The following is a 16,319-nucleotide window of genomic DNA, read 5'->3' on the forward strand; positions in this document are numbered from 1 at the left end:
ACACCAGACTGATGATAATCTAAGTCAGAATTGTATCTAGCAGTTTGCTGAGTTCGCTGTTGCCCTTTAGCCCTGACGTGCTTTTGAGTACACAGTAACCCGGCAGCACACCCAGATGATCACTCATTCACTGTTGCGTTTGCACCAGATTATGTACTTGCGTTGAAGTTGAATATGTTTAGTGTACATTGTATACTGTAAATGTGGACCTTTGTTTGGCTGTGATTCGATTGGCTGCCATTATTACATTTGACCGAGACCGTATTGAAACATTGTAAAACCACTTGGGAAAAGAACTGTTTCACCATATACCTTAAAACCTGTTTCATCTTAACTTTTAAGAAGTAAAACAACTGAATTTGATTTGTAGAAAATCAAATTGAGCCCTAAATGCTGCTCAGTTATTTTAAAAGTATATTTACGCAGCCTGTACTCTTAAGCTTGCAAAGGGAAAACTGGGCCATAAAGTGAAGGGAATAGGAGGACTATACAGTAGGTTCACGTAAAGTAACGTGTGTGCAGACTAGAGACAATGCAGCTAGTTGATACAAACGGTTGCTAGGTCTCTGTATATGTCCTCTACCTGCCCGTTACAATCTGTTCTATATTTATGTAATCATCAGAAAGACACTGTCACTGTTCCTCTGAAAGGCTGCAGCTGCTTCTCCCTGCATGCAGTTTTAAAATGGTGCTCTATCCCACAGTACACGTGACTCACTTATTTCATCAATAACTAGTGAAATTTGTCCACTTGCTGCCCTCAAGTGGTTCAACTTCTGGACTATCTGTATTCATTTTCAGCTACAACATAAATATCTAATTTATTGCTTTATTTTCCTCTTGCAAAGAAGAAAAGGCTAAAAAAACAGGTTAAAAGACATTGGTGTTTTGTTGCTTTTATTAAGTACAGACCATATAAAACACTTCATTTATACATAATGTATATCCTAAAACAAAAGCTAACAGGGTATGAATAACTCAGTGCCTTTTGTGGAAACTTTGGAGTGTACAGAACTTTTTACAACTTAAAAATGTCGGAGTCACAACTCATCCTTAAGCAGTGCTGCGTTGTGTGTTACAGTAAAAACGAGTGTCACAAATCACTGCAATCATCTGAAAGTCCTCAGTATATTAAAAAGGCTACTTTGACCATTGAAAGTGGGGCTTTTTGTAAACAAAAGCCTAATATTTTAGCTGTATTGAAGAGCAACATATTTAAAACTACAAAAAAAGAAAGACTGTGAAGTGCAAAAACACACCCGTCATTCATTTTAAACACACATCTATTGCATCTACACACACACACACACACACACACACACACACACGCGCGCACACAGTGCGTCAGAAAGCAACAAAACCAAATATTTCAACTCTGTCCTCCCACAATTTAAAGTAGAATACACATTCAAATACAAACAATCACATACTGTATTTAGAGGAGTAAATAAGATCTGGGAAGGGATAATAAACATGACAAAATACAAATTTGAAACTTGAACCCTCGCAATATTTTCTTTACAACACACCTAGTAGCCGTCGCTGAGGAGTCAGCAGTGAACAACTGTAACAATGCCTTGCCTGTTGGTTGAGCTGGCGGCCCAGACCAAACAATGGCGTCTCTTTTTTTCCTCCCCACGCTGCCCTAGCTCTTCTCTAACACTGTGAGACTGCATACATCCACACCAGACCTGCTTGTTTTAATGAGCTAGAGGTAACGCTGACGCCGCCTGTCACAGGAAGGAGCAACTTCCTGTCTAAGCTTTGAGGCCCCCTCATTGCGTCTTTGGAAAATCTAGAAACAAATGTCAGGAAGATTTTTTTTATTTTTTATTATTACATTCTGGGCTATTCATTTCTGCACTGCAACTGTAGTCGTTTTTATATCATGATTAATAACTTAAATATGTCCCTTCTTAGTGTCTTATAATACACGACTTAATGTAGATCCCAGCAGGTAATAGCTACTGGGCTAAACTCATATATTTTGTTTAAAATGAGCAGCACAACGGCAGTCTTAAAAAAAAAAAGCCTTTGCGATAGTCTTTAACACGCCTTCATACCCCACTTTTGGTCAGTTTTGTGTCTAAAACATATCTTTTGAAAATTAGCCTCAAGATACTTTCACTCTTTTCTTTGCTGTATTATTAATTCTAGCTTTGAGGCATTGGAGCCGACAACACTAGTGTTGTTAACAGAGAATAGACCGATCCCATGTGCACTTCTAGATATCCTGAAACGTTTCAGCTTCACCGCGGATGGTCTAGTTTTCCACCTGACATGTTCTGAGTGACGTTTGGCCGCCTACGTCATCGGTGTTTCCTCTGCCAAACGACAACAAGAAAAGGAGAAGAGTCACCCACTGCTAACATGGTTACACAGTATTAGTTAGTTCTTTATCGTCGCTGTCGGGTGTAAACCTTGTATGTCCAAAACCGTCGTTTTTCAGGAAATGAGAAAAAAAAAAGAAAAAAAAAAGGCTCATTTGAAAACATTTGGTTGAGCTATTTCCCTTTAAACCCAGACGTCAACAGTGACCCAATTGCATTTATTTCTGGAAAAAAAATAAATTGAAATGACGAAATATGGAGATGGAGATACAAGGTTTCTGCCCGACAGTGGCGATATATTGTTATATATTGCTGTAAGTCTGGGGTGTCAAACTCAATTTCACTATAACGACATCAAGGGCCAGACGTGTATAGTTTATTGACATGCTTTTATTTAATCAAAAACGCAAATATCTCTGACTGTATGTGCATGTCCTATATAGCCTTCTCGCTTACAGTTTTGTCGACATGAAGCCCTTAAAAAGTCAGCAAAACAAGCAGGCTACCACACGGCCGACTCACAACAACCTGTTTCCCAGGCCTGAACGTGAAAACTCTCCGCTTCTGGGGGAATGTCTGAGTCTCAAAGTCGGCAAGTCAGCCGAATTCTGCTTTAAGTGTTGCATAATATCAGTTCGAAAAACATTTTTTGGTTTGGTGCACAACTAGGCCGGGCCAAAATCTATTGCGAAATCCCCCCAAAAAATCCTCTATTGTGAAATCCCAAAAAATCCCACGGCCTTGAGTTTGATAAGTAAGTGATAATAAAGTAATAAAATATGTAAGTGCATATAAAGGAAATTATGACATTTATTTTCCAGTATCTTACCGTCTTTTTGTCCCTTCTCTTGAGCTGTGGTGCCATTAGATACAACATCTCTTGCTGTTTTAATGAGACAGACGTATGGATGTCAACTTTTTCATCATAATAAAAAGTTAGAAAATACATAAAACAGACTGTGGCTGAAACTTACATGCTCTGCCATGCTGCTTCTGCCAGAAGTCTGTATTGGAGGACAACAGGGCAGCAACATTAACAGAAAATACAGCACAGAAGAAGTCTGTTGTTATACATGTAAAGGTCCAGGCTGTTTGATTTTTTTTAAAGGCATAACTAGGTATAAATAATTGAAGTTACTGACCTTTTTGCCATGGCATGGATTCTGCAGGGAGTTACAGCAGATAATATGTCAAGAAAGTCAGCATTTATCCCTTTTTACTTAAAATGAACAGGAAAGAACTTCACCAAAGCCCAGTAATCTCCTTATTTCGCCTTACTTTCACAGTAAACATTCATCCAATCAGGCCAATGTTTGCGCTGTCTGCTTCTGATGAAATGTTGCAATTCACATTTTTTTGATAAAAATCAAAAATCAGTAAGTTCTCTCAAAAACGGCCATGTCAAAATCGACTTAGTCTCGCTTCGCCAGACCCTCCTCCACAGCGCGCTGAAGGAGGGTCTGGCTACTCCACACAGCATTCTGGGATGGGAGGAAAGCGTGCTCCGGCTTAATGGCATTTCTTTAAACCAATCAGAATCGTCATGGGTGGCGCTAAGCTCCGCACAGAGCCGCTGCAAAACAGTCGTGCGAGAGAAAACTCAGATTGGACAGATTCCAACACAAAGAAAGAGAATTTCCTGCAGCACCGGAGCAATCCCGGAAGTGCAACACCAAGGATATAGACTAAATTCTACTGTACTTCATACTGCGAGATCCTACGTTTCCCAGAATGCCTTTTTTAGACAATCCCTAGAGAATGGGCATACACTACACAAGAATTCCCACACTTGCACTGCTCTTTCTCAAAACTCTGTACAATTGTATTTTTTTTGTTTGTTTTACCTTTTCATTGATTTAAAAGATGTCTTACCTTTTTGGAAGAACCACATTCCTAGAGGCAATCACACAATGGTTTAGAGTTCATACTTCTCTCATTATTATTCAGACTAATATAAAATACACAAATGCAGACAAATCATACACGAAATGTGCTTCATCTGATGCTTTTATCAATGTTACTAATATCGATAAACATTTACAGTGTCGCGAGTTTTCACCTGCTTTACATCTGTGAATGCCAACCAGCAGCAGCACAATAAACAGCAGAGCCACAAAGACTACGAGCCCTTTGGAAACGTTCGGTTCTTCTTTGGATGCTGTCGAGTGACAAAAGCAGCAATAAGTGGGCTTTTTCAGCGTATATATTACACAGAGGACATTTTGGGTTGAAATTGGATGAGACAGTTCCTCACAATCCACATGTTTTGTGATGAAAGGGTTGGAGATAGGGTCGCTGCTCATCTGGCTGACGGGATTCTCCAGCTCACAGCGGAACTCCTTTATACTAGAACTGTTGTCCTAGAAGTAGCGTGAAATAGTTAGTAATACCACACATTTATACACACACACCTGGTGTACCTACTGTATGTACAACTCAGTGTCACCCCCTGTGTGTAAATGTGTTGACAAATCATAACCGAGAGACTGAATTTGACAACATGCGATTACTTGCACACAAATGTGAGAATAACTGAATTGTACGTACACTTCAACTGTACTAAATCCTTTCGCTTACACTTTACTTGAAGGTATCTACGTAAGAGTGACATGAAACTGTCATGAACGTGACATAAACATAACAAACAAGTCATAAAGGTTTATGACATAACGCTTCTGTCATTAAGTGTCATTCGGTTTTTGTCATGACAAGTTATGGTTATGGTTAGGGTTAGGGTTCATGTGTCATGACAGTGTCATGTCACTCTTATGTAGATACCTTCAAGTAAAGTGTTACCATTCTTTCTATGACGATACCAGGTAACTGTAACTTATGAATAATTCACGTTTGAAGGCTATAACAGCCGGCTGCAATATTTTAAAAGTGAGGATTTATGTTGATGAACTTTACTGACTAATTCAGTGCATTACCGGGTCAACTCAAGTTATTTGTACTTCATTGAGAAGAAATGTACACTGTCAAGCCGCCTACACATGATGAGCGATTTGCTCTCTGCGCGATGCTAGGTAGGGCGCAGAGAGCAAAGCGCAGCGCAGGTATACGTCATCGAGACCAAGGTAATCCCAATGGACTGCTGACATCACGCCACGCGTAAGTTTTCCTGCCGAGATCGTGATGCGTCTTTAAAAAGGTGTCGTACAGTTCAGGGAACTCCGAGACACAGAGGATGATCCTTTTCTTCCATTGTTTCGCCGCTTTCCGACACCGTATGTTATGTGTCGCTTCTGGCTACGTCACGTACAGCTGTTATCTCGTTGGTTACGCTTTTCGAAAGGTCAGCGGCAACTAGGTCAAAGTTGAAATAATTTCAACTTCAAGCGCAGCGCAAAAGCTGGCAAATCCGAGGGGTGCGCGACGCCAGCGCAAAGCGGTTTTGCCGCCTATCGTGTGTAGAAAATAAAACTGTGGACTTAGGAATTGCACGTTGCATCCCACCAACAGAGACAAATACACACACACACACACACACACACACACACACACACACACACACACACACACACACACTGGCATGCATCATCGCACTATGCAGTATACAAACCTTATTAATGAGTTGCTCCTTAGATGAACCTGTCACATCGCTATCCGACTTCCACCTGTAGGTGACTGGCTCAGCGCCTGTAGTGTCTCCCTCACAGATCAAAATACAGCTGGTCTTCTCAGAACCACAGGATTTACCAACGGTGGGTTTAGGAACTGGAGCTGTTATGTTATTGCAGAAAAAAACCCAATTAGAAATAGGCCGTCAGAGTCGCTTTTTCAGTTTCTTATTCCGATTTCCCAGATTTAATCACATCAGGAATTGAACTCAGGGAAACACACAAGCTCCACACCGACCGGCCTGACTAAACTGTGTGTAATTCATGCACTTACCGATGACGATGAGACGAGTTGCATTCATGATCACGTCGTTGATTTCCGGCGTGTACAATCCACTGTCGTTTCGAGTCAGTCCCGTGATTGTCATCTCTCCATTTGTAATGTTCAGTCTACTGCGTACTTTAAACAAACGCCAACAATGGATGGTATTAGCTTCTCAACAGTCTGGAACTCACACCGCTGTACCATTTAGCATGAATCGATCAAAACACCTTTGAGTGAAGCACATATTTGATCCCACAGACAAGCAAAGAAAGTGAGCTGAACTCGGCTCAGTGTACCTTTGAACTGACGATAATAATCAAAATCCGTTCCATCCCACTGGATGGCGATGTTAACACCATGTTTCCACATGATGTTGGTGATGATACCAGAGGTAGTACCCGGTTTCAGGACAACGTCATCGCCCACCTTTTTGTAGAGTGGAATCTCTGCAGGGACAAAAAAAAAAAGCTCAGTGTGCCAATTTTTCGTAAACATCCTTTAAGTGGGCTTTTTAGTCACTGGACTTTGGTAATAGGTGATGAAGATTAAAGGTGCTGTAGGTAGGATTGTGTGGATCCAGAACTTAGCCCAAAAATTTGAACATCGACAACTTCTCAGTCCCTCCCCCCTTTCTGCTAAAGCCCAAAACGGTCTCCTAAGCCCCTCCCCCCCCACAAAGGAGAATGAATGTGTGTGCGTGAGCAGTGATTGACATGCAGTTAGACACCCCCCCTGGCCCTGATTGGTGCATCTGAACAGGGAGCTGTGGATTTTTGCAAATCGCACTACAGGCTGTAGGTGGTGCCAGAGGAGCCAGATCTTTTTTTAAATAAAAAAACCTGCTTCATGTAGTTCTACTGGAACATAGGGTCAGTTTCAGCAAATATGACAGAAAGTTAGTTTTATAAGGCTCACCTACTGCACCTTTAAGCACCAATTGGTTATTTTGGACTGTTGGTCCGACAACACAAGCTATTTAAGGGATGTCACCTAGGCCCTGGGACATTGTGCTGAGCAATTTTCACTATTTTATGACATTTGACAGACTAATCTGTTAGGTGGGGGTAAGTACCCTCAGGTAATTTCCATGGTAACTTTATGAGGGAACTTGGGGGGTTTAAAATTTAAAAATGTACACATAGTGTGTTTCTTAAAGGTCCATTCTAGTATTTTTAGACACAGGCAGCATTTATTTTCAAAACATGAAATGTAACTGTAATAATCCTATGTCCATGTAAAATACACTCAGTTTTGTTAAAATAGTTTTAGTGATGCTCTACTCTATTGCTACCCGTTCCTTCTCTAATCTCTTCTGCTCTAGTCTATTCCTAACCGTTCTATCTCTAATCTCTTTTGCTCTATTCTAGTCCTAACTGCCCCAGCTCTACTCTCTTCTAGTCCCAACAGCTTCTTCTCTAATCTCTTCGGCTAAATTGTATTCTATTGAACAGTATTCTCTTCTATTCCTAACTTTTCTACCTTGCCTTTCTTCTGCTCTATTCTATTTTATTCCTAACTGTTCTACCTTTAACCTCTTCTGCTCTATTCTATTCCTAACTGTTGTAACGCTGCGCTCCTCTTCTGTATTCTATTTGATTCCTAACTGTTCTATTTCTACTTTATTCTTCTGCTCTCTTCTTTTCTTTTCATAACTGTTTTTATGTATACTGATATTTCCCCCATACTATACATTTCAATTCCTTTTCATTTTACTCAATATACTCTATTGTATTCTGCTCAATTCCTAACTATTATATGCACAACTATTTTTCTATTGTACATATTCCACCCAGCAATTATATACTCTGTTCTACTGTACAGTACGCTATTCTAGTACACTATTAGACATACTGTTTTATGGTGCACTACTGTTTCTATTTTTCACATTTCAATTATGTTAAATTGCTACATTTTTTAATCTACATATTATCTATTCTGTTCAATTTCGTTCTATTTCAAGTCCTCGCCCTCATGCACTTTGTATTGTTGACAGTTGATATTAGTTGGCATACAGTAAATCTGGTTTAACTTAAGTTAGTTATAGCTGTATGCTGTTGTTTACCACTGGGTGGGGCCATGGATTTGGGACACTACCATACTGCGACACACTTTGCACACATGTACCATTATAACCCACAACAAGATACTTTGTTAAAAGTTAAAAAGTTAAGCTTGAAGTAATAAACCTTACCTGAGTCTGCGGACACGACAGCCAATAAAACACACAACCAAGCGGCCAATATCATGGATGTCAAAGACGGCGACATCTCGCTGCTTCTGTTCCGAACTGAGAGAAACATGTCGAATAGCGTTATACAAAAGATAAACACATTATAGAGTATGGTAGCTTAAAAAAAATAGTTGTCTGCCGGCGTTAAGTGGTGAGAAACGGTTAGATACAGCTGAAAGTTAAACAGAAACTACCTTAACAGGTCAGGCTCACAGACTTCCAGTGTCCCCGCCTCCACCGGGACATGCGCATTCTATTCACAACATATTCATCAATCCATACTCACCATAGATGTGTCCCTGACCAACGCAATGACTAATGTAGTTCGTTTCTTATAGACAAATAAAAACTAAATAAATATATATATAATATATATACGTATATTCACACATACACAGTACAAAAACTAGTTGGGCCTCCTAGTGTCCAGAGGTTGTTACTGCAGCCAGAAATGACAATGAATGCATCGTATGTCCCCACAGCAATAAGATTCAAATCACATACAGTGATTTGTTACCAAAGACAAAGTCTCTGCCTCAGTTAACATGTTTCCTTTCTTTTCTTTATTTTACATGAAGAATAATGCACTGGCCTTAACATATTGTCCCTATAGCTTGACCTTTATTAATTCAGGTCCTAATCTAGCTCAGGGAGGTCCTACGAAAACACGCGTTTTTTGTTTGTCCTGAACCTGTGTTTTTAGCTTAAAAATGCACTTTCTCTGGCTGTAAAGAGTTAAAGGATGAGGATTAAAAAAAAATAATAATAATTGAACTCAGGATTTATTTAAAACTTAATAGAGTAAAAACAAATGTAACAACAATGTCATTAGAACAATAATACATGATGCAACAGTAAATTTAAGTACAGTCAAATTATATCACAAATGGTATTACATTCATTTTGAAAGTGAGAGCAAAATCATGAAGCCTAAAAAGGCTTTGTAGAATACAAAGGTCACCAATGCTTTTAGAAACAATACAGTGAACCAGAAGTGACAAGGACAGTACTACATTACGTTACATTACATTACATGTCATTTAGCTGACGCTTTTATCCAAAGCGACTTACAATTGCTATATACTATATATGTCAAAGGTCGCCTCTGGAGCAACTAGGGGTTAAGGGTCTTGCTCAGGGACACATTGGTTGATGTATCGCAGTGGGATTCGAACTCTGCTCTCCCACACCAATGGTATGTGTCATATCCATCACCACCCCTGCTAAACTTCCAGGTGTGATGCCAACAACGTTGTTGTTGTCGTTGTTGTTGTTGTTGTTGTTGTTGTTGTTGTTGTTGTTGTTGTTGTCATTAGGCGTCGTCTTGTTGGATCATTCATCCCGACAGTCCTCCAGGTTGTGCGGGATCAGAGGCTCCAGCTGCAGCCACAAACCTCCCTCCGCACGCAGGACGAGTTGGGGGAGACGGCGAACTCCCCCGGAGCGGGACCCGAGTTGAGGGTTCACCCCCGGGGTCAGACGAAACCTGAGCAGTGTCAACGCCACGACAACTCGGAGCTGTGCCAGGGCGAATTTCTGACCAATACAGTTCCTGTGAACACATACAGGTTCTTGTCTTTACCAGCATCTTCCTAATTGTGTCAGCTCTTCACTTATCATATTTGAAGCTGTAATAAGGACACCAGTACCTGGGGCCTGAGGAGAAGGGGATGAAGGCATGAGAAGCCTGTCGCGCTGTGTTTGTAGAGTCAAAACGCAGAGGATGAAACTCCTAAAACAGAGCAAATCACAGGTCCAACATGACAAAGTTGAGCCAAAGTGAAAGAAAGACACAAGATTCTTTTTATTTCTTACATGTGGGTTTGTCCAAACAGCAGGGTTGTGGTGTGTCCCATAAATACTGACCAAAGAGATGGCACCTTGGGAAGAATAACAAAAAGAAACAACTATTTTGACATTAGCTTGCCTTCACTGCTTCACTAACCAACATTCACTTCCTTATTGAGGTTGGCAAATGGGAACCCCTGAGAAATGTCTTTCACAGATGAAATCCCCTGAAAAACAAGAAACGGCTTTTGACCTTTAAAATCTATTTTCGAAAAAGCCTCTCCCCTCTCACCCTTTGGTACTGTCCGATCCCCTGGCAGTGCAATGTCCTGGGTGTACTTCCTTGTTACAGCCTGCACAGGAGAGTGCAGCCTGAGAGACTCTCTGATGCACATGGTGGTGAAGGGAAGGTTGGACAGATCCTCCCTTTAGATAAAGAAATTCACATTTAAATTGGACTCATTTCGGCCTTATTGTGACAGACTTTTCACTGCACTAAATACTACACCGGTTTTAGATTGTGTGTAAAAGAAAATTACAACCAAAACAGCCATTAATTCAGGTTGTGTGTGTGTGTGTGTGTGTGTGTGTGTGTGCTTTCTGACCACTCTATTTCATGTCTGTCTCGTCCTTGCATCAGATCCATCACTTCCTGCCTGCATTGCTCCTGATAGTGCTCGTGGCGTGCTAAATTGTACAGCGTCCAGCAAATAGCACTGGCTGTTGTGTCGTGACCTGTGGAAAAAGTAGGACAGTTTCAATTGAAAGGTCTCAAAGCAATCTTACTGGATGTCAAATCGTGATGTAATGACTTGAATGATATATTTTATTTTTTTTATATTTAACGGTAGCATTTAGCGTTATCCCCTAACTGTCAGCAAGAAAGTTGCTTTAAACTGTCTCACCTGCAAACATGAAGGTGTTGGCCTCAGCCTGTATCTCCTCGTCTGTTAGGCCTTGTCCATCCTCATCCTGCAATCACCCAGAATTCAAATGCAGTCCCGGATCTTTTAAAGCTATTTAACTGTCCCTCCACCTCACTTTTTTTTTTTGTCTCTCTCGACTTCTCATTTGTATTTCTTTCTCTTTCTTCTCTCTTACCTTTGACAGCAGTAGGATGTCCACAAAATCTTTCTTTCTCTGTGGTGCTGTGGGAAAATCTGTTTCTGTCTTCTTATGTTGGCTGATCAGGCATCGGCGCTTCTGAACCACCTCCCTGGTAAACCTGCAGAGTTTGACCCACATATGGATTATAGAATAGAACAGACAGCAAGAGGTTCTTGATTATAGTATAAGATACAATACTAATTGATACATTGTGATGAGATACAATGTACCTTTCTACAGTACATCATACTATACAGTATAAAGCACTAAATAAGAAAATGTTACAATACAATGTGATAAGTAAATATGCAAAAGTGAAGGGAATTTAATAGAATATAATACAAATAGACTGGCATAAGAGTTATTGCAGCAACAGCTTGATTCTCATCATTTCCCAGTAAAAACCTATCATCAGAAGGTTTTCTATATTATTATCTGTGCTACACTGTTACATTATGGTCAGACCTGTACCTGTGCACAATGCTTAAGGCCTTTCTGAATTGTTTTCCCTGCTGTGTTTTCCAGTAAAACCAGTCCCAGTGGTGCAAAATATTTTGCCGACGGTCTATAATCAGGTCGCTCAGCTCCACAAGGGCTGACACGTACTCACTGGCAGACCTGGAGAGAGAAAATAAAGATTACAAAAAAAATAGAAGTACAGTGGAAGAAGAATATATTCATAAAAATCTGGTAAAAATGTGTGTACTCACCACTGACAGTTGCTGTTGTAGCTAAAGGCACATTTCAGTAAACTGTCCAGTGTCATCAGAGTGACGTGGTCAAACATCTCTACATTAGTCATGCCTTTAGCCACCAGGTGGCGCCACTTGTCCTGAAAGACACATACAGCCCCCTCGTTTGCATAATAAAGACATAAAGAAATGTATAAAGACAATAATCGAGAAGTTTGGGGAAATAAATAGGGGGGGTCCAATGTGAAAATAATACAGAAATGAATTAATAAATACATACATACATATATACTGTAAATACATTTAAAAATGAATAATAAAAAAAAATGCAACAAATACATTTAAAAGAAATAAAATGAAGAAAAACTAAATAGGAAGTTAAATAAATAGGTGAAATAATACAAATTAATACAGAAATATCGATTTATGTCACATTTGACCAATTCATTAATATCTACGTTTATTTGACCAATTAATCAATGCCTACATTTATTTTTAATATTATTTTTGGTAGATTAAATGGCATATTAATTTAATTATCAAGTCATGTATTTTTTATTTTTTTTGTCTTGGCAGTTGCTGTCCTCTACAGCCATTTGCATGCAGTTATACTCTTGCAGATACTAAAGGCTGTCTACACTGGTTTCTGAACAGAAAGTAAATGCAACATAAGATCAACATACCAACACGATTCTTTTTTAATTTTTTTTAAATTTTTTTTTAATAAATGACAGCAGATACGTGTGTTTGCTTGCATCTGTACACTGCTCCCTGTGTCTTACGTGCATGATGTTAGTTGAGGTGTTAAACTTGGTGACGTAGTTCTTCAGAATATCAAAATGAAAAGCTGGAGTCAGCAGACGTCTCCTGCGGGACCACTCCTCCCCGTTGCATAGCAACAGGCTCTGTCCTGGGACGTAATAGGGAGAGAGGAGGTTTGTAATCAATACTTGGATAGACAGTAGTTATACACAGTCATTGGAATCACTGTCATCTGACTTTATTATTATTCATTTATTAGTCTTAAAAAAAAACTAGACCTCAATATTATCCTTAGGGGTTTTATTTGATGATGGGAAACCTGAAAACATCTACTCTATATTGAATATGAACTAAACAAAGGCAGTGTTTTCAGCTTGATTCCCATAGACGTCCTAAGTGTTATGGAACATAGAACCAATGCTGATTCAAAACTCTTAACCCTTGTGTTGTCCTCGGGTCTAATTTGATCCGTTCTCAAAGTTTTTTTATATCAGAAATATGGGTTTCTTACAACTAAATTGACCCAAAATAACTTGGATGCATGGATGTATGTTGTATGAGTTCCATACAACGATCATCGCAGGTCAAATTAAGCATTACTTCCATTGAATTTTGGTTGTTTTATTCAATTTAAAAAACAGCATCCTGACTAAACTTTGACATTAACCAGTCTGTGATTCACTCAACATTCTCTGATCTTAACTATTAGTCAAAATAATTGATATCTGCTTTTTTTCTTCAATGTTTTTTGGTAAAAAAGTCATTTAAATAATATTAGTTTTAGGTTTATTGACCATGAATACAAAAAAAAATCAAAAAGAGGGACAAAAACGTATTAAAGAAAGTGCCAAAAACATCCGAAAGGCGCTAAAAAAAAATTTCATTTTCAATTTTGTCAAGTTTATGGTCGACAGGAAGACAACCCAAGGGTTAAACAAGACTTGAGCTCTTTGACTCACCAAGCCATGGACGCAGATGGCCATAGATAAGCTCATCTTTCACTGTGATACTAGCTGGATGGAGGGAAGGAGGGAGGAGGTAATGGAAGGAGAAAAGAACATCAAACATGAAATGAATCTCCAGTCACACTTCCAATGACATGAAAGAAGAAAAAAAAGTGTTGTTTTACAGTAATTATACACTACCAGGTGCCATTAGCAGAGGTTTGATGTAGTCAGGGTGGAAGAGTCTGACCAGGTGATAGAAAGGGCCGAGGAACCAGCTGCAAGAGTGCGTGTACCTCTGCACCAAGTCATCCACCTGCAGGAGACCTTCTTCTGTGCTCTGCATCTGAGGCACAAATAAATATTAGTTTCAACAAAACACTACAATATACAGTATACCATGAGTTGAATTGATTCAAAGGTGCGTTAAGAAAAAGTGAGTTTAGTGTCATCCTTCTTCTTAATAAGAATGTTTTGCAACACTGTGAAACATCCTGTCTCTCGCTGAGAAATCTACCGTTAGATTTCCAGATGACTTGTTTCCACATTTACCAAGCATTACAACAACGACACGTTTAAAAGTAAAGAAATTAGGTTAATATCTTTACCTCAGAACTGTCAAAAAAAAAAAGAAAGCTATAAATGCATGTTAGTGTGTGTATTTAGCTTTGGTGTGTGTGTGTGTGTGTGTGTGTGTGTGTGTGTGTGTGTGTGTGTGTATCCTACCTGACCCAGGTGGCCTAAAAGCCAAGAGTTTGCATGTGGCTTGCTGAAGCAGGACAGCCTGTACGTGAACCAGGCGTGTCGCACCAACAGCCTCACCGTCACAACTGCGACCACAGCTCCTAGTCCTGTACAGGCCAGAAACATGAGCTGACAGAGACCAGTCCAGCTGAGCACCTGAGAGAGGACACCCCAGAGGAGAGACATCCTGGGACAGACAGAGAGAGAGTGAGAGAGTGAGGAGTACCCAGAGGTCTGCTTGATACTCACCCTGCTCTGACAGCTACTGTGTTCACAATGAGAAGTTACTATATGTTGAAATATGCGGAAACCAAACTGTTTCCGCCACATATTTCAACAAGAACAACCAATGTATGTGTGAGAGACCACACCCTCTGTCTGTTAAAATCAAAAAGTCATTGTATCATGTTAATGGAGACTGAGTAGATAACCTTCAGAACCCTCCTTTACTTGGATTACAAATTAACTTTAAGAATAACTTTTCTCCTTTACGTTCATTAGCTCATACACACCAGTTGATGTTGTTTCATTCCGTTTTGTTGCAACCCTTTAATGTACACTTATTTGGTTTAATTGTATACATGTACAGGCCAAGTTATTGTAGCCTTGCTGTTAGTTCTTTTAAGTCTTTGTGTTGTTAACAGCAACGCACTGTTAAGAATTTGTATGATGAGGTCAAATTAAGCCATTTCTTTCTTCTTGCAAAATATGTTAGTAATTTAGCTTTTTTTCAAAGAGACAACACCCAGTGTTCAATAGATTGTTTACATATTTTATCTTTTCGTCATTTTTTGTTGTTGCCAAATATGTGAACATTATTTTATTCTAGGCACTCTTCATTGAAAAAAAGACAAAACAGATGAAGACTGAGGCAACGACCATTTTTCCATTTTTAAAATAATTGCAAAGTCAGTGTTCATATATTTGTCATTTATAAAGTTTTATTTATCAACTTTTATACATCAAGTTCGTTTACGTCACAGCCAGATATTTATTATTTCCTTCGCAATAACTTATTATGGGCATCCATCAAGACAAATAAATACTACATCATTAATTTGATACTATTACTCGCTAAATTTCATATTCATAAGTCTAAATTTGCCAACCACAAACCATCTTTTTTTTTAATATTCGAAAATGAACTCAAACATCACATTTCATATTTGTAATTTAATATTCTAAAAACAAAAAAGCTATTAAAACCATCAACCTATGTATAAGATCTTTGTAAACTGATGTATTTGTTATTTAAGTGCAATCCCCCTGGCATTATATATATTTGTGTTTTATTGTTTTCGCTTCTGACCGCCTGTCTTTGAATGTTGTTTAAATAAAAACAATAATAATAATAATAATAATAATAATTAAAAAAAAACTTATTTTGGGCAATTTATCCAACTTTTCTTTACTTTAGACTTGGATTTTACGACGAGTTCCTGAAGGCCACCCTGATTGGCACCGGATGCACCTGAGCGGAAACGGGTCTCAGACTAATGCTAAAGACAGGACTTTTTTACAGAAAATAAGTTTGGAAATTGTTTGACTTCTGCAGGAAGCCTGGAATTAAAAGCAGGCGATACTGTGCATGTTTGCAGTTGTAATGTTGATACCTCTCAATTTCCGGTGAGTTTTATCAAACATTTTTGTCCTAACGGTGTGGGTAAACGCAACCTTAGCTTAACTAATTAGCTTAATTTCAATTAACTTGTGGTCGTTTCCTGTGCCATGTTTTGCTAGCGTCTACCATCCCGGTCTCCATGTTTACCCTTCATGAATTGAATTATTCTTTATTAAGGATTTACAAAACGTTAGGAAATTATGGAAAATGAATGTG

General features: G+C 39.0%; 2 protein-coding genes across 6 annotated transcripts; both read right to left on the reverse strand.

Moving 5' to 3' along the window:
• Window positions 1–880: 880 nt before the first annotated feature.
• Window positions 881–8,739, reverse strand: LOC144512879 (cell adhesion molecule CEACAM7-like). 3 transcript variants are annotated; one of them, XM_078243843.1, is made up of 12 exons: window positions 8,640–8,739; window positions 8,407–8,502; window positions 6,512–6,661; window positions 6,225–6,350; window positions 5,893–6,053; window positions 4,585–4,690; window positions 4,390–4,488; window positions 4,203–4,223; window positions 3,473–3,493; window positions 3,305–3,334; window positions 3,160–3,213; window positions 881–2,324 (listed from the first exon to the last, which is right to left on the reverse strand). In XM_078243843.1, exons 2-12 carry the CDS (start codon window positions 8,480–8,482, stop codon window positions 2,305–2,307), a joined length of 864 nt encoding a protein of 287 aa, XP_078099969.1. In that variant the 5' UTR covers window positions 8,483–8,502; window positions 8,640–8,739; the 3' UTR covers window positions 881–2,304. The 3 variants fall into 3 exon arrangements, with proteins under 3 accessions (XP_078099969.1, XP_078099968.1, XP_078099970.1); XM_078243842.1 differs by lacking the exon at window positions 8,640–8,739 and having other exon boundaries at window positions 8,407–8,633; XM_078243844.1 differs by lacking the exons at window positions 881–2,324; window positions 3,160–3,213; window positions 3,305–3,334; window positions 3,473–3,493; window positions 8,640–8,739 and adding an exon at window positions 3,500–3,903 and having other exon boundaries at window positions 8,407–8,633.
• A 469-nt stretch (window positions 8,740–9,208) lies between these two features.
• cyp4f3 (cytochrome P450, family 4, subfamily F, polypeptide 3) lies at window positions 9,209–14,761 on the reverse strand. Of its 3 annotated transcripts, none has more exons than XM_078243998.1 (13): window positions 14,465–14,761; window positions 13,940–14,084; window positions 13,754–13,807; window positions 12,815–12,942; window positions 12,051–12,172; window positions 11,812–11,958; window positions 11,335–11,458; window positions 11,139–11,205; window positions 10,839–10,968; window positions 10,526–10,659; window positions 10,261–10,325; window positions 10,095–10,177; window positions 9,209–9,997 (listed from the first exon to the last, which is right to left on the reverse strand). In XM_078243998.1, the coding sequence occupies exons 1-13, from the start codon at window positions 14,666–14,668 to the stop codon at window positions 9,778–9,780; spliced, it is 1,623 nt and encodes a 540-aa protein (XP_078100124.1). In that variant the 5' UTR covers window positions 14,669–14,761; the 3' UTR covers window positions 9,209–9,777. The 3 variants fall into 3 exon arrangements, 2 of the variants coding, with proteins under 2 accessions (XP_078100124.1, XP_078100123.1); XM_078243997.1 differs by having other exon boundaries at window positions 10,261–10,352; XR_013501058.1 differs by lacking the exon at window positions 10,261–10,325 and having other exon boundaries at window positions 9,909–9,997; window positions 14,465–14,752.
• Window positions 14,762–16,319: the final 1,558 nt, after the last annotated feature.

The sequence above is a fragment of the Sander vitreus genome, chromosome 24, assembly GCF_031162955.1.
Source record: "Sander vitreus isolate 19-12246 chromosome 24, sanVit1, whole genome shotgun sequence".
Classification (NCBI taxonomy): Eukaryota; Metazoa; Chordata; class Actinopteri; order Perciformes; family Percidae; genus Sander; species Sander vitreus.

Excerpts from the sequence above, each read along its gene's own strand:
- cyp4f3 (XM_078243997.1), bottom strand. The coding sequence starts at position 14,668 with ATGTCTCTCCTCTGGGGTGTCCTCTCTCAGGTGCTCAGCTGGACTGGT. Across the intron at positions 10,969-11,138 it reads CAACACCTTCATGTTTGCAG|GTCACGACACAACAGCCAGT; the intron begins GTGAGACAGTTT and ends CTTTTTCCACAG. Across the intron at positions 10,178-10,260 it reads CTGTTTGGACAAACCCACAT|GAGTTTCATCCTCTGCGTTT; the intron begins GTAAGAAATAAA and ends GCTCTGTTTTAG.
- LOC144512879 (XM_078243842.1), bottom strand. The coding sequence starts at position 8,515 with ATGTTTCTCTCAGTTCGGAACAGAAGCAGCGAGATGTCGCCGTCTTTG. Across the intron at positions 4,691-5,892 it reads AGGAGCAACTCATTAATAAG|GACAACAGTTCTAGTATAAA; the intron begins GTTTGTATACTG and ends CGCTACTTCTAG. Across the intron at positions 4,489-4,584 it reads CATCACAAAACATGTGGATT|CATCCAAAGAAGAACCGAAC; the intron begins GTGAGGAACTGT and ends GTCACTCGACAG.